We start from the raw sequence: 20,309 nt of genomic DNA on the forward strand, positions 1-20,309 counted from the left end.
GCACTTGATTTCAATCATATATCTGTACTTGAAGGCTGAAGCCAAGGTTTGTTGTTGCTCTTCCACTTTCAGTTGAAATGTTGTAAGCTCCACACAGGCCAGCATCATCTGTTACTAATGACATAAATAGTAGTTACTCATAAGCTGCTTTGCAGGATACAGCTGTATTTTGGATTGCAGAAACAGCATTTATGACTGCGGACCATAAAGCCAACAAGTTGTAGCCAAGAAGCATCTGTTTTGCTTTTTTGGTTCATTGTTACCAGCCATAAAATTAACAGAATACCTGTGTTATTTTCATAATTACAGCCCATGTGTTTATGGAACAATATCATGCATTTAATTTTTTTCTTAATCTAGTAAACTAAAATTAGTATATGCAGAAGCCCTGGCAACACATTGCTATTACAGTCAGATAAATATTCTGGGATGGCCTACATAAGCCTAACTTGCAAAATGGCTCTTAACACCTGCTCCTGCCTGTGATTTGTGTGTTTCCATATTCTCATTAGGCCCAACAAGGATATCCAATAACAATTTAATATGAAACTATTTTTCTGCTCAAAAAATGGAATACATACATGAGAAGATTGTAAAGATCTGCTAACCAAATACACAAGAAGGAACTGAAGGGCTGATTATTTCTAACAAGTGTTTTCCTTCTTTGAATAATTTCCCCATTCGCATCATGGGAGTCTATTTCTCCCTTACAAAATGTTCACAGGTACACAAGCAAATATCATTTATGATCCTTTACTTTCTCAGCAGCTGTGTGAACTCAGAGTTCTTATTTTCCACTTCTGCAACTATAATAATAACTAGAGGACTGTGCAATTTTCTTTTACCTAGATTTCATATTTTTGTTATTATAGGGTACAGGGAGGGTGGGGACATGCACTGTGGCTTATTTGGTTTTAACAGCAGCAGTCTGCAAGCCCATTTAAATGGCCAAGGGATGTGTAAACTTCTCTAAGTGGGGGTACTTTGAAGGGAAGTTTGGAATAAAGTATCGTATTTTCCCACTTAATATGTAAACCAGTCTTCATTCTGCCTCAGAGAGCAGAATAGTGATGATCGTAAGTAGCTAGCCCTTTCAATACATATAAAGGAAATTTACCACAAACACCAATAGATATTTACTATGGGGATGGCGAGAGTGCCAAGGATGGGAAAAGAATACCAACTTCACTGCCAGGCAATGGGAACAATAACTTCTATAACGTTACAGGAGACAGAAGTTCAAAACATGTGGGTTAGAAAACAGAAAGCAAGCATCAGCTAGGGAGGAAATGGGAAGTAGGTCTTGGGATGCAGCATTTAAGGGTTAGAGATGACCTGGCCAGCTCAGCTGGATACTTAATGGCTGTGCCAGGAAGAAGGAAACAGAAGCTCTGTTCCCTCAAGTGGGAGTCCTGGGGCCATGAGCCACACTGTAATCCATCACCCTCTCCCGATCCAGGAACATAAGAAAGCAAGAAGGGGCAGAGTATTGGTAGCACCTTCATGAAGATTCAAAATAAAATATTTCAAATAATTGGGGGGGGGGGGGGTGAACATTACAACCAACCCACTCATCTATCTTCATGCCTCCCCGGTGCTCAGTTAAAACTGGAGGGAAATACACCATAAAGAACTGATTCAAGTTGTATCTTCTCAACTTCCTGCGGTAACATAAGCTCTTCTATAATTTGTCACACTATGGACAAGCATACACAGTACATTTTTAACTGTTCTCCTAGAATATATATAACATGTAAATGCATTAAATGTGCATTCACAAGCATATTTATCATATAGGTGTACTTTGCTATGTACTGATCTGTGTTAAATATCAGCATGCCATGTAGAAATAAGAGGACAATTCAATTTCACCCATAAGATTAGTGTTTTTGTTTACGGAGTCTCATGCATATGGCCATCAGTTCTCTGTGTTTCAAACAGTGTGTGTGTATAAAGTGCCATCAAGTTGCAGCTGACTAATGGTGACCCCTGCAAGGAGCTTTCAAGGCAAGTGAGAAGCAAAGGTGGTTTGCCATTGCCTTTTTTTTTTTGCAGAGTTTCTAACACAGAGCTGTTGAACTCATTTATTACATGGGCTGGATCTGACACAAATGTCACTTAGGCTGGGTCATGTGTGTCATAAAGTGTAATGCCAGGTACCAAAGATAGAAATTTTATAAAGGACACAGGTAAACCCAATTAGCAATATTTTTTTTTACTCAAAATGCAAACACACTTAAAATATTAACACTCTTACAGTATTTCCTTATCTCCCTGATGCCCACCCTCCCACTTCCACTGCCCATTATGCATTGACACTGGGACAGTATACAGGAACATAATGTACAGCCTCTGTCATCTGGCAATACAAGTACTCATCAGCTGCGCATGGGCAAATATAGCCCCAGATGGACCACTTCCAGCCCATGGGCCGTATGTTTGACACCCCTGTGCTAACCATACCACATGTGAAAGCAACCAAGTCATGCAGTGGTTACCAGCAGTTATAGAAAGGCCAAGGAGTTCTTACCAATGTAAATTCCCATTACAATGTTTCTTGTCAAGGGACCTATGTGGCAAGCCTGAGTTTACCTCTGTGTAACGAGATGACCTTTTCCTATTACTCCCACCAAAAAATGTTTCACGTCTAGTTGCAATTTTCTCCTTCCTCCTTTGAAATCCAAAACCTTCTTAATAAGGGCAGACCACTCAGAGTAGTATACATACTGCAGCTCATTTTAAAGAAGATGACCTCTGCATAAGCACTGTTCCCCAGAACTGCCACCATTCATTCACTCAGTTACAAAGAATCCAGACTGCATCATTGACCAACCATTGTGCTTATGTTTTCCTTGTCTATTTCTTAAAACCTCTGGTCATGGTCTCCCACACACACACCACATTTGAATGTAATTGCTGCCACACCCTGTCAACATGGATTGCAATGTACCATTGATTTACACAGTAGTAAAAGGAAGAATGCTTTCCTTCCATTCTCCCCCAAAAAACAAATTCTCTCTATAAAATAAAGAATTAGTTATGGTAAAAAGGAAATATATAAATTAAAACACTACTTAAAACAGAGACAACAGCTGAACCCTCCCATATAGCTTAGAATTAGCCTCTCTACCCAGGAGCCCCCAGTGGAAGGAACCAACGTCTTGTAGGAAAATGTTGTTTTTTTCTTTGTTACCATTTCAAACTACTGGTAGATGCAATATTGAGACACCTAAAGTGCTTAAAGAGACTGGGTTCATGGCTAAAATAAAATTATATGCTAGGTCGAGGTGTGTGGAGAGGGAAGAAATCTTGAATGAAATGTGTCCACACAGATCAGAGAAGCCCGAAATTTCCCCACTATGGACAATTACTTTGATGACACTTCATTCAAGTTCAGTGCATGCCCACTTAAAGAAAACCAGAAGAATTTCAAGTTTCCAGAAGGGGATTATAATGCTAATATATGGAAATATCATTTCTTGGAATAAAGAGTGCAACTAATTTGCTACAAAATCCATTGAGAAGAAATAAAGTCCAAGGCAGGGGGATTGAAAGTACAGAAAATTTCTACACAACTCTAGGGACAAAATTTTACTCCATGGTCTCTGGTATTAAGCATATAGCCTGTAGCTCAAATTAGGAGCTGCGGTGGCTCAAGTGGTTAAGACGCTGAACTGCAGGCTGTGGAAGGTCAGTAGTTCAGCGGTTCAAGACCCGGGTGCCGCAAGAGAGGGTGAGCTCCTGTCTCTAGTTCCAGCTCCTGCCAACCTAGCAGTTCGAAAGCAAGAAATTGCAAGTAGATAAATAGGTACCACTTCGGTGGGAAGGTAACAGCGTTCCGTGCGCCTTGGTGTTTAGTCATGCCGGCCACATGACCACGGAAACGTCTTCGGACAGCGCTGGCTCTTCGGCTTTGAAACGGAGATGAGCACCGCAACCCTAGAGTCGGATTCGACTGGCTTTCGAGCAAGGGAACCTTTATCTTTACCTTTACCTGTAGCTCAAGTGGTCAGAATACAGAGGAATGTAAACTGAAAAAGACATGAGGAGTGCGGGGGAGGGGGGGAGTCCATACAAACCATTGCACTTTGAATTGTCAAGCCTCAGTGGTGTGTCTGAACTACTTTGCATACTCAGTGAACTCCAAAAGAACTAAGTATAATGTACTCTAGATTTCGAAGAAAAGCTGCACGCAATATATTTGCAGGCCATGAGGCACTTTTTCCTTTTTCAACCCCCAAAAGGGAAATGAAGGACCATACCATATTAATGAGCAACACAGAGAAGTACAGACTGGTTATAATCCATCCCTCATCATCTCTTTTACACACTCATTAACATTTACGCCATGATTTTTTACAGGTTTCAACCTGTAGCCTATTAACTTTTTGCTCAAATCAAAACAATGTTTCATATGTTTCCAATAGGCACAAATATTACTATTCTAATACTAATAGTTCTGAGGAAAATTCATCATCAGAAGTGCAGGTTGCTTTAATCCTGATACAAGGCTATGAATGGGAGACCAGATTTCTTTGAGAAAGCTAAAATATATCATTGGTAATTTATTCAGAATTCAGTTGTACATTTAGGGAATGAGGAACAAAATCATCAGTTGAAAATATGACCCAGTGAAAGACTGAAGTTTGATTGTGCTAGTATAATTATAGACAATGATCCCTGTGATACAAAAAAAAAACAGAATTCATACAAACTTGGGAAAACTTCAGCTTCACAAGAGAAAGCAGTGTTCCTGTCACAAAAGGGGTGGTGGCAATTCCTCACTCAACATAAATCTATGCAAGCATCTTTACTTACCAAAGATAAAGTTTCCTCAGTCCTTTATTGTTCTTCCTACAGTTCATCATGAAAAATCAACAACTGTGGGACTTTGAGCCAGAAAGCCCACTATAGGTCATACTCACTCAAATAATTTATTTTTCTGCCTGAGTGTTTCAACAAGGGAAGAAATCAATCAGATCATTCCGCAACCAATTTTAAAGGAGAGCCAGATGGATGTTTTAGTGGGATGTGTTCTCCATTGGCAAAGAGCTAAGAAAAAATTCATAATAGTTGTTGCAACAAGACACTCCAAAGCAAAACAAAAATTTAAAAAATGGGAAAACACTATGGTTCTTATTAAAACAATATAGCAAAGCAAAAAAAGATGTATTAATAAATGCAATGGAAATTGCTTTATTTGACCTTATGTTCACAAAATAATTTTATTATACGTATGAAAGCAGCTTACAGGCAATAAAATTATGAAAACATTCACAAGACTTGAATAACACAGACCTGATTTGGGATGAATAACTTTATTAGGCTTCTAAGTTATCTCTCTCATCTTTTTCCTGACTACACATCTTGATTAATTCTATTCATGGTTTCTCTGAAGCTTTGGGATTCGCTAACATTACCCCCACACACACACTGACCAAATTGATCTTTTGGAATGTTCTTTGTATATTAAATGCTGGTGACTGTTTCTAGAATTAGCAACTTCATTCATTTTATTTTAGATTACCAAGGAAAATGACAGGAATTTGGGTTTCAATTTTTGGATACGAGAAATAAATTGCAGCATCCTTTTTGAAGCTCTAATGTGGATGGGGTTTTGCTGCACCATTCACTGTCTGAATTCAAAGTAGGAATGAGGCACTATTTATTCTGCAACAGATAGCAAACAAACAGAAAACTAAACTTAATTTCAGTACCACAGTATCTCATGAGTGTCATTCTGAATGGGAGACTGTAGCACGCAACCAAATGCTTTGAAAGAAAAAGTATAGCTTCACTGAAACAGGCGGCGACATGACATAAGGTTCCCCCCCCCATTTTTAAAATACTATTTTCATAAGAATGTAAGAACACCCCCACTGGATCAGCCCAGCATCTTATTCCCCAATGTGGCCAGCTAGATGTCCCTGGGAAGTGCAGAGACAGAGATGACCCAAGCAGGGCTTAGGGCAATAGCCCTCCCCATTGTTTTGTCTTCAGCATCTGACAAAATGGAGATTGTATTTAGCTATCAGGAGTTTTCCCCAGTGGGAAAAACCCCCAAGCTTTGAAATAAGAAAAGTCATAGATGGGGTGGTTTTATTGTACAAAATGGCAAATACTTTTTTGTGGTGAACTAAAGTGGTATTCTTCTCAGACCAATTAATCTTTAAAGTTGTATTCATATAAAAGGTAAACTATATACAGTTTCACATGCTGACAGTCAAGCAAAGTCAACATAACATGAAACTTCCAAACAAATAGCTGTAATTAGTTTTGCTTTGATAAGGGCACAACATCGACAAGTTGTCATTTAGTCAACTCTGGTCCTGTATTTTTGAAGTGCATCTCTCTCTTGTTACAGTGCTTTTTAAAAAATTCACTCTGTTTTGCTGTGCCTTTGTACACGTTTTTAGTTATCCCAGCAAAGCTGACCTTCCAAATACTCATTTTATAAAGTGCTGACTAGTAAACTGGTCAAAATGCAGTTGTTGTGAGACCCCAGAAATATCCCACTATTTCAACATATATTAAAATAAGATAAATAGATTTGTTGTAACATGTGAAAAAATAGCAATTTTAAATAATAAATAAATAAAGCCGGTATTGACACTATTTTTCTACTATTAAAAATATTCCACTCTTGTTATAAGGCTTCGTTGATGTTCAAAAATCATTTATAAAGGCATCACCTGCTCTGCCAATTCACCCAACATTACTCGCAACCTAGAAACACTCGCGAACAACTATGCAAGTCAAATGGAAATCTTATATTTAATTTAATACATTTTATCCATATAGTAAACTTTATTTGCTTCCACCAGTTCAGTTTCACCATATGTTGATCCAGCTGAAGTTGTTTTCCTTGCAACTATACTGTATCTACATGTTAGATCCATTTCCATTTGGGATGAACAACACAGAACAACTTTGGAATACAATGTTATGTAAATTGGAAATCTTTGTTTTAAATTTTATGGTTTTATCAAACAGCAGTTAATTTGAGCTCCGGGCTTTTTATGTGATGGCTTTAACTCTTACAATAACATACTTTCTCAAGTAAAGCACCTTATCTTTCATATACTATTACAATTTGATAGCTTTACCACTCAGGTTTTATGTTGACCATTTTGCGTGATAGGATTAATCTTTTCCAAAGAAACATCAGCCTCAAAATCCAAGATACCTGATAAGGCTGGAGACGTTTTCTCCAGAGCTCTAGAAAGTTCCCCCTCCTCTTCTTTTTTCATAATGTCATCATCTTCTGGGCATATAACAGCATGAGGGATCAGATAAACCAAATTACAATCTTTGGGGCTGGATCCTCTGGGCTCAAGCTGACTGGAAAAGGCTACGCCCCCATTGTTGTTGATACTAACTGTCTCTATAGCATTACTGGAAGCAGGACAGAGTCTGTAGCATCCCAAGAGGGTTGAAAATGCCTTGCGGAAATCTGCATTGAAGGCATAAATGATGGGGTTCAGTGAAGAATTGGCCCATCCAAACCAAACGAAAACATCAAAAGTGGTTGAACTAATACAAAAAGGTTCTACTCCCCTGGATGGTATACCAGGCTCACAGAAAGGGACCATGCAGTTCAGTATGAAAAAGGGTAACCAGCAGCATACAAACACCCCCATTATGACTGACAACGTCTTCAAGACTTTAGTTTCTCTCTTGAAGGACATTTTGAAGGAACTTTCTGGCTGCTGACTATCCATGCTGTTTCCATTGCCAGTGGTAGTCTGGCAGTTCTTAGCATGCACTGCTGCTCTTTCCAAGGCTGAAATGCGTCTTATTTGTTTCTGAGCAATCCTGTATATCCTTGTGTAGGTGACTATCATGATGGCCACTGGGATGTAAAAGCTAATGAGAGAGGAAGAGATAGCATACATCCTGTTTAAACTGGAGTCACAGTTGTCCATGGCTACACCTTGAAAGCTAGCATTGAAGTCTAAAAAGCTTGTGGTCTTAGCCTTGTGCCAGTTCAGTTGCACCGGAATGAAGGAGATCAACACAGACAAGGTCCACGCCACGCTGATCATGATGAACGCTGCCTTGGGGGTCATTTTCCTCTCATACCTAAACGGACTGGAGATGGCCCAGTATCTGTCCACGCTAATGACACAGAGATTTAAGATAGAGGCTGTAGAACACATGATATCAAATGCTACCCAGATGTTACAGAATGATCCAAAAGGCCAGAAGCCAGCTATCTCTGCCACAGCTTTCCAGGGCATGACCAAGACTGCTACTAAAAGGTCTGAGACTGCCAAAGAGATCACAAAGAAGTTGGTCACCTTAGACCTCAGATGGCGAAACCTAATTACAGCTGCACAAACCAGGGTGTTCCCTAGGAGCGTGGAGAGAATGAGCAAAGAGAGAAAGCAGCCGGTGAGGATTCGGAAGCAGGAATCCCTTTTCACAAGCAAACCTGCCCCATCCATAGTGGTGTTGTTCCAAGTCATATTTTCTCCTGAGGCAATATCATATCATGGGTTTTCGTGATGACATCAGCTCTTGTCCTTGCAGAGCTCACAAAACAGACATCAGGTGTCCATTAATTACTCACCACCAGGCAGACCCCCTAAGGCTTGTGCTATAGTCTCTTCGCCCTTGGGAGGGATCCCATCATCCTTAGGAACCTCATTAAGAAACATCAGCCGCTCTGTGGCAAGTAGCTAGAACTGACTATCGCAGTCATGTTTTCTCAGCCAGCCCTGCTGGATTTCAGCCTAAACCAGAATATTCTAACTGGAACAGGCCAGTGGGAAAGTCCTCAGAAAATCCCGTATGAATAATCTCAGCAGACCAGGGTCACAATCACTTTGCAGCATTCACGTATTCCCACTAAAATAGGCTATTGATTCAGCTTGTCCAGTGTCCACTTAACTAGCCCTTCAGATCTACTGAAGCGTAACACATTAGGTACTTTTATTTCTAATTTAATTTTCCATCCCCCTAACTGGCAGGACATTTTTAAAAATACCCTTTCAGCCTTCGTACCTTTCTGCTATGAAATTAAAACGTCAGTGCTCTCTCTTTAAAGGCAGCCTCAGGAATCAACTCCTCATATTGTTCCACACTGTTTTAAGATTCACAGTCCTAGAGGCAAAGAAAATAAATTTACATTTTAAGACATTACATGCGTAAGAAACAACAGGTTCATTTGTTTTTGAGGGGGAATTCTGAGTCCTACCTTTTTATGTCTGATGCTGTGTTCCAGTTCAGAGAAGAGCAATTTTCTTTCCACTTTATTTAGAGTTTGAATTGCATAGCACAGCATAAAGATACAATCACAGCAGGCAGGCTGCATCGCCTCCGGTATAATTTTGTGTTGCCATGATGGATAGAGAGAGACACGTGGACCAGCAGGTGTTAATTTTTCAGCAAAAGCCACCAGACCTGACTTTTCAAGATTGCTTCTGCAAAATTAGTCTTCCAAGTGCAGGGGCAAGCACCTTCAATTTCCAGCCATCCCTTTATGATTCATGTGCAAACTCTGTGCATCAAGTCAGTCCTGTCGAAAAGCTCATCACCCAAGTCACGCTTTGTACATCCTGTTGAAGTGGCCCATCAGGATGAAATCATCCCAAAGCAAAGGCACAATATTCCCAACTCTCTGGCAAAGATCATGGAGATGCTTCGGTCGCCTCTTAGTCTTCATTGGAAGAAAGGAGTAGGAAAAAGGACCTGAGCACAAATCCCTTTGGCCCCTGATGTAGGCGTCACGCTGGTGGCTTGGTTACTCTATTAAATATGAGTACGGTACTAAGTTAGCTTAGGTCCTTTGCTGTCAAGTTACTTTTCCATGGCTCTCTGAGAAAAATCCACATTCCAACTATAGCTCATGGGATTAGGTCATACTCATCATCCCTTTGCCTTTACAAATGCCCCGGTACAGCAGCCTCTTCAGGGTCTCCTGCTCTGGACCCTAGGATTTATCTCTCTGCTCCTAGGCACTCTGTCTTCATCTTGCTGAGGCAGGAACCTTGATGGCACAGGCTTCTTCCTTCCTAAGGTAGGAGATAACGACATCACCTTACTAGGAAAGGTCTGTTTGCTTTGGGTCTCTTTCCTAAATCACCAAAGAGAAGGGAAATCTAGGCATGAGGCCGTGGTACTAATAACAGAAGTCACACAAGTAAACAGCCTTAAAATCAAAGAAGCACTACATGCATCTTTTTCTTACTCTTCTTTAGTACATAAACATATACTGTATTCCATATATTCCAAGCACATACAACAGAGAGGCTGGGAGACTATCCAAACATTCGATTTCGAGCATGCCTTATTAACTGGAACGATCTACAATTTTATTGGTCTCAATGGCATTTTCTCACCCTTCCAAAATAGTCAGGGCGTGTTTGTGTATCCTGATAGTCAACAGACTTAGACAACAATTACATTATTTTGCAAAAAATGTAAAATGTACATGAGAGCCAGGAGGTATTCAGTTAGCAATGCCATTCAGTATACATAAGCACTCTACTTGTGGTTATATTTATACATATGTGTGCTTATACATATGTATAAATATATAAAGATACCTAAACCATGTCCTGACAAAAATATAGGTACCAGCATAATAAATCTCCTAAACTGCAATTTGTTATAACAAAGCTACAGAAATACACAGAAATCAGTGGAATGGAACTCCTGCATCTAGCCATGAACCCCAACTCCCACAAATAAAATGCACATAATTTGAACTGACACTAAGGTTTGAGCTTTGTCTCTGCCCTCTGGCATGAACTTACCAACACAGAGAAGTCATTTGTCCCACAATACAGCTGTTGCGGGATGCTGATGTTACAGGCAACCAGCTGAAAGAACAACACTCACCTCATCTTTTGCTGCTGGTTTATTTCTGGTTTCCCTTCCCCCCCCCCCACACACACACACACTCACACACACAACCACTTTCTTTTCAATTCATTGTTCACTAACTTCCAGCCACTCAGGCTTCTGTGTGGGCTTGGCTCCCTCTTCTGGCAAAAATGAGCTCTGCTTCTTAACATTAATGGACAGCATTGTTTCATTTTGTATCCTTGTAAGACTGTATATTAGGGTGGAGTGGATGAGAGTGAGAGGAAAGAAGAACTTGGCACATAAATCCCAGCATACTCACAGTGCCATCCTATGTACACTTATCAGGGAGTAAGCCACACTGAATACAGCATGACTTACTTCTGAGCAGTGTTCCCTCTAAGCTGAGTTAGCGTGAGCTAGGTCACAGTCTTTTAGCTTCCGGCTCACACATTTTTGTCTTAGCACAGAAAAGATGGCTGCAAAGCAAACTAATTTATGCAGTAGCCAAATTGCTCACTCACAACTTTAATGCCAGTAGCTCACAAAGTAGCATTTTTGCTCACAAGACTCCATGTTTTTCGCTATACAGCTTTGTCCCTGCACTTTCATGGCTTGAAGTAAAGAGGTGTAAATCTGCCAGTTTGCTACCTTTCTCTGGTGGAAGACTTCTAATGTCATATTTACTCACACAACTCTAAGGTGCTTATCTCTATCCCTTCAGAGAATTTCTACGTAAGGGAGGAGGGTCATAATTGTACCACTAGCCTTGTTCTTTGCTGTACATGATCTTAATATTTTCAAAATCATATCTACATGTGTTCACCCCCAATTTTTTAGGCTCTGCAGGTTTACACATCATGTGTACAGAGCCTTTGACCTTTGGGGTAAACACAAATACGTCCTTGTGTAAATGAGACCTTGAAGGCATGGGAAAGAAGCACAGCAAGAAAGCAGTGCCAGTTGGTGTGCAATCCTGGCACCATATCAACCATGAAAAAAATAATGTTCACACAGGGCTAGCAACAAGCATCCAAAGGAATGAGACAGCAAATATAATACCACCATTAGACGTAATCCCAGCCTCTTTCCCCATCATGTATTGAAAATGCATACACACATGACTGTCATTAATTAAGAAAGGCTATGCACACATTTAATCACTAATGCACCCAATTGATTGCCAGAGTTCACCCCACCCCTGACCCCCAAGATATCTGGGCATGGGAAAAGATGCATGTTTGGCCATCCATAACCGGCAACTGAAGTACATGTTAGAGCACATTGCTTAAAATACGTGTGGTTAGAAAGTAATGTCAGGATTTAAAAAAAAAAACTGAAGAAAATTAGAAAGAAGAAGCATTGGAACCTCTTTTCACATCTGAAGCAGAAGGAACGGTGATCCTTTTTATATTTCGTCTGGTCTACTAATATTGGCCTGAGAGATAGATTCTAGCATGGCATTGTAGTTAAGAGTGTTGGCGAAAGGGTCAGGTTAGGTATAACTTGCAACTGTACAAGAGTCAGCATATGATAGAGTGGCAGGAGTGCTGGACTGACCAGCAGGACCTCAGTTCAGTTCGTTGCCCAGCCATGAAGTTCTATTGAGCTCGCTGATCTCAACAGCCTATATATGTTGCTCTGAGCTCCTTGAAGTACAGATGGACTAAAAATGTGATTAATAAACAGATGTATTAACCCATTGGGCTAGATCCAGACTACAATTTTCATTAATGGAAGGGATATGGTAATTCCTATTAATTCCCCCTTCCTGCTTCAGACCTCCTGTTTGCCTCTCATGCTGTTCCTGGGGGTCTCTTACTTCCCAGGAGCAACATGGGAGGAGATGAGCAGGCTGCAGAGGTGGGAGGTAGGCAGGAATGTTTGGTCCACTGACAGAAGTGCCTTGCATGGATCCAACCCATTGGCAACTTCCTATAGGGAAAAGCAGGCATTGATCTGCAGTTCCGAAATGGGAAGGATAAGAAGAAGCTTATCCTCCACCCATTGCTTTACCCTTTTCAGTGTTCCAGAAGAATGCATACCATTTTACACAAAACCACATACACACATACCATCATTTTCCGTCCTGAATCATCCTCTGTTAAACTTGGTTTCCCCAGAAGAAGCAACCATATTTGTGTTCCTTCACTGGGAAGATCTGGTTTCAAACAGGTCCCCAGCCATGAGTGTGACTTCTCAGATTAACCTGACTCACAGAATAATTCTGAATGCAGTATTCCTTGGAACACTTGCAGTCCTAAACAGAGTTACATATTTCTAAGCCCACTGACTTTGATAATGGCATAGCTTTGTTTAGGATTGTACTGACAATCTCATAGTATTTTTAACTGTAGTTGTTTACTTCCACTTTTTCACAATAACTTGAAGTCTGTAGCCTTCACTTTCCCTCACAGAGAGAAGATGGAACAGTCTCTATGCCTTGTCATTGATAAGATTTTTCTGAGCGGTAAAAGTTGGTTTCTTGATTTAAATGCAAGAGTTGGGTTCTTATATCAACAAAGGCATCTAGAAGGCTTCAGATGAAAACTGGAGAAAATGTATATCATTGTGAAATCAGGAAACCTTCCAAAGGGCTATATTAGACACAACCAAAGGTGTGAGCATGCTGAGTGTGATCCTTCCTTCCTTCCTTCCTTCCTTCCTTCCTTCCTTCCATGACAGATCCCTATGACATATTGTGACATTGGTTGGGTATCTGGTTACTTTCTGAGAAAAAAATACTTGAAGCCCTTTTGAGCACATTGAACTAATTGTGAGGCTCATTGGATCCCATTCCTCATGCCAAACTTGCCAACCATGCATGAAGACAATGTTTTGAAAATGCTGCTGTTCCTGTTCTGAACAGGATCCTGGGTCAAAGCAGTGAATACAGAAAGCCATCTTCCCCTGCTAGGCCAAGACAGTCCGGAGGCATGAATCAATCCTCAGTCACATGTTTTAAAGCATCTCTCTTTTAATTCCAGAGTTTCTCTGAAAAGCACTGTTTGGTTCCAGTAGACTTCAGATGACTAAACTTTCAAGTAACTTCAAACAGCTGACTTTTTTTCTATCCAAAACTCCAACATGGAGAAACATTGACTTTTAAAAAAATTCTTTAAAAATCTAATAAACATGTACAAACTCTAAAACAGAAACTTTGAGATCCTTGCAATCTAATGAAACGTGTAGCACAGCCACTTGGCTGCCAGTGCTTTGATTGGGGCGGGAACCAGCAGACAGATCCACTCACCCTGGGGAGAGTGAGAGAATGGACCACAGCCAGAGAATGCAAGAGCTAAAGCTCCTTTTTTCCCAGCTTGGGGCTTGCAGCTGAGAGATTAGTCAGCCAAACTGCAGAGGCAGGGAACTGGCAGCATGAGCTAGACAAATAGCAACACTGAAGGACAGTAAAGACTGGGGCCAGCAAGACTCTTTAACTGTTTCAGCACTGGGACAGGAACACTGGTATAAAGCAGAAATGGATATGTGATGTGAGAAGAGTTGCTGACCTGAGAGGTCCTGAGGCTGGTGACTGTCAGGTTCCACAGCCAACAACTGAGTACACGCTTCATAGAAAGGTTATACTTTATTGAAGAGCTATAGATGCATTAACAAAAGCACTGTTAAGAATGGCGTCGCCCCTACAAGCATAATGGGATATAGGGTATTCGTATGCACACACACCCTTCCTTAGGCCAATTAGCCACATTCCCGCACGTTAGAGCCGAAGCTGAGAACCGAAAGCGCTCCCACGGTTCCCTAGAGTCCCAAACACAACACCCCACCTGCAAGGCCATAGATAAGGAAGCATTACAGAAGCGGAAAAGGAATGCAGCAGTTCAGGCAAGCTAGCACCCAACCCGCAAGCCTTATGACAGCGTAGCTGACATTCTGCCCTCTCAAAACCAAGCTTCTCCCGACCATTCCAGGAGGTCTCCCGGTCATTTCAGGAGATCTCCCAGTTTGTCCGGGAAGTCGCTATGGAACTTCCGCAACAACCGAGGGGCCCGAATATCCCCTGCTTCCACCCACTCGAGGTGCTGGGGACCAAAGTCCAGCCATTCAACTAGATACAACAGTTTTCAAAATTTAATCTTAGAGTCCAGAATTTTAGAGATCTCATAATGTTCCTCGCCCTCAACCAAGATAGGACGGGGTACCGGCTGCGACGGACGCCAGGGACTTGACCCAGAATCCCGTTTCAGGAGGCTGAAATGAAATACAGAATGAAGGTTTCTCAAGTTTTTAGGCAAATCCAAATCCACAGCCATATCATTGATCACTCTTTTCACCTTAAAGGGACCAAGGTACTTCCAACCTAATTTCCGGCTAGGTCTTAAGACCTTAATGTTTTTAGTCGACACATAAACAGAGTCCCCAGGCTGCAGAGCCCATCCCTCTACCCTTCTCTTGTCAGCCTGCGTCTTGTACGCCTCCTTGGCCATATTCAAAGTCTTGCAAAGGAGCGGCCACGACTCCTTTAAATGTTGACACCATTGAGCAGCATCCCCCGGGCCCAAGTCATTGGTCCCTTCCAGGAAGGGCACCGGTGGGCTATCATAGCCATACAAAGCCTTAAACAGGGATAGTCTGGTCGAGGAATGGCAAGTGTTATAACAGAATTCAGCCGGGGCAGCAGATCCACCCAATCGTCTTGTTGATAATTGGTGAAGCTATTGCTCCAAGGTCTGATTAACCCGTTCCGTCTGGCTGTCAGTCTCTGGGTGATAGGCACTGCTCAGGCCCCGTTCCACCCCCATCAATTTCAACAGTTCCCCCCAAAACCGGAAAACGAACTGGGTCCCCCTGTTGGACACCACCTTAGCTGGGAGCATGTGCAGGTGGACGACGTGTAAAAGAAACGCTTTGGCTAGTGCTTTAGCCGTGGGCAAAGAGGCAAACGGAATGAAGTGTGCCTGCTTAGAAAAGAAATCCACTACCACCCAAATGACAGTCATCGATTTGCTGGGTGGAAGATCCGTGATAAATCCATGGATATCACCTCCCAGGGCCGGGTCGGAGTAGGATGAGGGTGCAACAACCCCGGGGCTCTTCCTGGGAGGGGTTTACTCATGGCACAGATTTGGCAGGACTTGACAAACGGGGATAAATCCTTCCACATTTGCAGCCACCAGAATTGCTGCTGCAGGAGTTGAAGGGACTTAACAAAACCTGAGTGTCCCAACAATTTAGAGCCATACACAGCCTGCAACACCTCCCCCTGAGGGAGAACGGAACAAACAGTTTATGTCCGCAGTACCAACAGCCATCAGCCCAAAGTTCAAAGTCTCCTTCTGCATTTACTACCGCCTTGTTGCCCTCTGAGAAGGCGGAGGTGAATTTGTCGTGCCAAGTCCCCCCCCCCAGCTTGTCCGACTGGGAAGTATCAGGTGGCCGGGAAGAAGGGGGGAGGGTGGCGGGCGAGCCCGGCTATGTGTTGTCACCGCCCTGCCCAGGTGGAAAGACGTGAACACTGAGTCCAAAATAATTTCCCATTGGCTGTCGTGCTGGGGGAGGTGTGACAGGGTGTCAGCCAAAGAGTTCGCGGAGCCGGGAAAATGACAAAGGTTGAACTGGAACTTGGAAAAGAAATCAGCCCACCTGAGTTGTTTTGCATTTAGGAACCGGGGTGTCTTGAGCATTTCCAGGTTTTTATGATCAGTCCATACCTCAAATGGGACTCTCGCCCCCTCCAACCAGTGCCTCCAGGTGGCCAGGGCGAGTTTTATGGCCCCCGCCTCCTTCTCCCAAACTGACCAATTGCTTTCCATGTCATTAAATTTCCTAGACACGTATGCCAAGGGGTGCAGTAACCCATCTCCCCCTTCTTGATTTGGGGGAATCCCCCCCCCCCCCAGCCACATCGGACACATCAGTTTGAACAATAAATTTTTTCGTTTCATCAGGGTGAGCTAAGACTGGTTCGGAGGTGAAGAAAGTCTTGAGGCGTTCAAAAGCCTCTTGGCACTCCCAACTCCAAGCCAACGCTGCCCCCGACTTGGTCGCGTCTGGCCACTTTCCCTTAGTTTTCAACAAGTCAGTCAGAGACAAACTGACCTGGGCCAAGTTGGGCAGGAAATGTCTGTAAAAGTTTGCGAACCCGAGGAAGGATTGTAATTGGCGCTGGGTGCGAGGAACTCCCCAGCCCAACACATCCCATACTTTCCCCGGGTCCATCTCCAAACCCTCGTCAGCGATCCGATATCCTAGAAAGTCAATGTGGATCTTGTGGAACTCGCACTTAGAGAGTTTCGCAGTTTGTGCTTGTGCAACATGGTCAGAACTTCCCTCACCAATTTCACATGGGAAGGTAGGTCGGGGGAGTACAGCAAGGTATCATCTAGGTAAACAAGCGCCCCCTTGAACAAGTGCTTGTGCAACACCTCATTGATTAGATTCATGAAGACCCCCGGCGCCCCATGAAGACCAAATGGCATCACATGGTACTCAAACTGACCCAGGGGTGTATTAAAGGCAGTCTTGTGTTCGTCCCCCTCCCCGATGCGAACCCAAAAGTAAGCGTCGCAGAGATCCAACTTCGAGAACATTTTCCCTTGGGCCGCTTCGGCCAGTAGATCTTTGATCAAAGGCATGGGATAAGCATTGGTCGAAGACACTGCGTTCAATCCCCTGTAGTCTGTGCACAACCTCAATCCCCCATCCTTTTTCTTCCGGAAAAGCACCGGGGCCACATAAGGGGAGGAGGCTGGCCAAATGAAACCCTTGGCCAGATTTTTGTCGATAAACATGCGCAGTTCGTCTTTCTCGGCTGGGGACCAAAGTCCAGCCATTCAACTAGATACCACAGTTTTCAAAATTGGGTAGTTTTTGGTCGGGTAATATTTCAATGCTGCAATCTGAATGTCTATGGGGTGGAAGCTCATCGGCCTCCTCCTCTTCAAACACCTTAGCCAAGTCACGGTACTCAGGGGGAATGGCTTGCAGTTCCTCTTGAGCCAAACACACTCTAGGGGTTTCCACTACTGGCTGCTGGCCCCACTGCGGGTTCCATCGGTGCCCTTGACACCGAGGCGAAATGAACTGCACTTTCCCTTCATCCCACAGAATGTATGGATAATGTCCATGTAGCCAGGGGGGCCCCAACACCAGGGGGAATCTGGCGGCTGGGGTGATCACGAATGACCGCTCTTCCCCTACCCACAAAGGCACAGTCTCGTAGTCACATGGCTCTTTCATCGTGGAACAATCCTTTTGGGTAAAAATCAATGGAGCCTCCAACTTCACCACCCCAGCTTCCAGCCCCGTAACTAAGGAAGGGTTGATGAGGTCCCTCCCACACCCCGAGTCAATGAGTGCTCTTACACGGATATGCGTCCCAAGGGCTGGGTTAATCAGAGTCACAGTCAAGAAAAACAAGGGAGGGAAGCTGCTCACCACTTTAGGTGCCTCCAGGATTGGGCCCTGCTGCTCCGCGCTTCTCACAGCAGGACCTGGCCTTTTCCCGCCATCTTGGGGTCTTCCTCGCTGCAGTCTTCTCCCAATTCCTCAGGGGCTGCCTATAGCACTTTGGCAAATTTCGGCTTCCCTGTCGACTTCCTGGCTGGGGTGGTAGGGCATGCTTTTGCTGGATCTTTTGGGCCCTGTTTCGTTGGGCCCGCTCCCCCGCAGTCAGCCGTGAAATGGCCCCACTCGCCACACTTTAGGCAGAGCCCTTGGTACATACGTTGCTCCCGAGTAGACTCAGCCACCCACGCTGGTTTCACCTTCTGCACCGGAGGGGTAGGCTTACCTCCCACTGTTGCGATGTCCAGGTGCAGGGTATTCAGGCGGGTTTCTGCACTCTCTGCCTCTTGCATCCATGCTGGTAGGGAGACTGGATCCACCGCCCGTAGGGCTGTTTCTCAGATCTCGGGGTTCAGCCCTAGCCGGTACAACTCAGCCAGCACCGGATCTGGCCAATTCTGGATCTTTGCTGTGTGCAACTTAAACTCCGAGGAGTATTCTCTCACCAATCCCTTCCCTTGCTTCAGGGTGCACAGGAAGGCACTTGCTTTGGGCCTGGTGTTCCGGTCTTCAAATTGGGCACACAACGCCCACATAAAAGCGTCCAAATTCAGCAGCTCCGGGCCCCTGGCGTTGTGTAATCCCACATACCAAGCCACGGTGGCTCCCCGTAAGTGAGTGGCCACCACATCCACTCAGCTGCTGTCATCTGGGAACAGGTGGCCCGACCTTTCCACAAACTTCATCACTCAAACCACAAAGTGGGATAATTCCTCAGGGTTACCATCGAACGTGGCCTTGATCAGGTCTTTTGGGCGATGTAGCACCGGGCCTCTTGAGCTGCCTGGTCGTGGCGCTGGAACCGGGGCCTCCCCTGGTCCCGGCGCGGGGACATTCTCCGGTTGGGGCAGTGGCGGAGGCACCGGTGGGGCAGCAGGGATTACCGGAGCCGCCAGTTGTGCTTCCCTCTCTGCTCAGATGGCTGGGACCACCAGCTGCTGGATCGTTTGGATGACTTCCTCGAGCTCGTCTCGCAGCTGCCACCTCTCCCAATCTGCCACCTCCATTCTATGGGCTAGTTCCAGTCCCTCAATAGGGGACGCGCACCCACTCCTTGCCTTCGACCTCTCCGTCACCCATGCTCCCGGCGGTGGCTCTAAAGGGGACCCTGTAGGGGGGAAAACCTCCAGCTGAGGCAAACCCCAGGTCGAATCTACTGTCTCTCCGGGGGCCCTGCGTAAGTATATAAGTCTCTGCCGTGGAGTCTGGGTTGAATTGGCTCCACCTGGAGCTCGGTCGGTACCCTTGGCCAGGTGGCTTCCTTGGCCCCAAAGGGGTCAGGAACAAATGGGTCGAGGTCGTCTTTGAAACCACTCCCTTCCCAGCGGCGGTCACTGAAGGTATAGTAGTCACAGGTGCCTCCGCCTGGGTCATGGGAGTGTCCAGATGTGGAGGGGACCTGTTTCTCCTCTTTGTCACTCATCTTGGAGAGAGAGGGGCGCATAGATAGAGAATGAAGATTCTTAACAGAATGTCAGGTTCCACAACCAACAACTGAGTACACGCTTCATGGAAAGGTTATACTTTATTGAAGAGCTATAGATGCATTAACAAAAGCCATGTTAAGAATGGCATCGCCCCTACAAGCATAATAGGATATAGGGTATTCGTATGCACTCCCCCCTTCCTTAGGCTAATTAGCCACATTCCCGCACATGGGAGAAGGAGCCCCAGGCCGTTAGAGCCGAAGCTGAAAACCAAAAGCGCTCCCACGATTCCCTAGAGTCCCAGACACAACACTCCACCTGCAAGGCCATAGATAAGGAAGCATTACAGAAGCGGAAAAGGAATGCAGCAGTTCAGGCAAGCTAGCACCCCACCCCCACCCCTTATGTCAGCATAGCTGACAGTGACAAACACTTGTGACAGCATGACAGCCTGGACTGAGGAGAACAGATGTTCCAGTTTAGGTGGGGCTTGGGGAAGCAACAGGAGATTGGATACCAGTCTAGATAGGACTGTGTAAGATAGGA

The 20,309-nt window shown here is 44.2% G+C and overlaps 1 protein-coding gene across 1 annotated transcript; it reads right to left on the reverse strand.

Moving 5' to 3' along the window:
- Nucleotides 1-7,109: 7,109 nt before the first annotated feature.
- DRD1 (dopamine receptor D1) lies at nt 7,110-8,468 on the reverse strand. The gene has a single exon (XM_015421332.1). It carries the CDS (start codon nt 8,466-8,468, stop codon nt 7,110-7,112), a length of 1,359 nt encoding a protein of 452 aa, XP_015276818.1.
- Nucleotides 8,469-20,309: the final 11,841 nt, after the last annotated feature.

This window comes from Gekko japonicus, unplaced genomic scaffold, assembly GCF_001447785.1.
Source record: "Gekko japonicus isolate JY-2015 unplaced genomic scaffold, Gekko_japonicus_V1.1 scaffold473, whole genome shotgun sequence".
Taxonomy (NCBI): Eukaryota; Metazoa; Chordata; class Lepidosauria; order Squamata; family Gekkonidae; genus Gekko; species Gekko japonicus.

What these genes read in the sequence shown, in the direction of transcription:
- DRD1 (XM_015421332.1), bottom strand. Translation starts at nt 8,468, where the DNA reads ATGACTTGGAACAACACCACTATGGATGGGGCAGGTTTGCTTGTGAAA.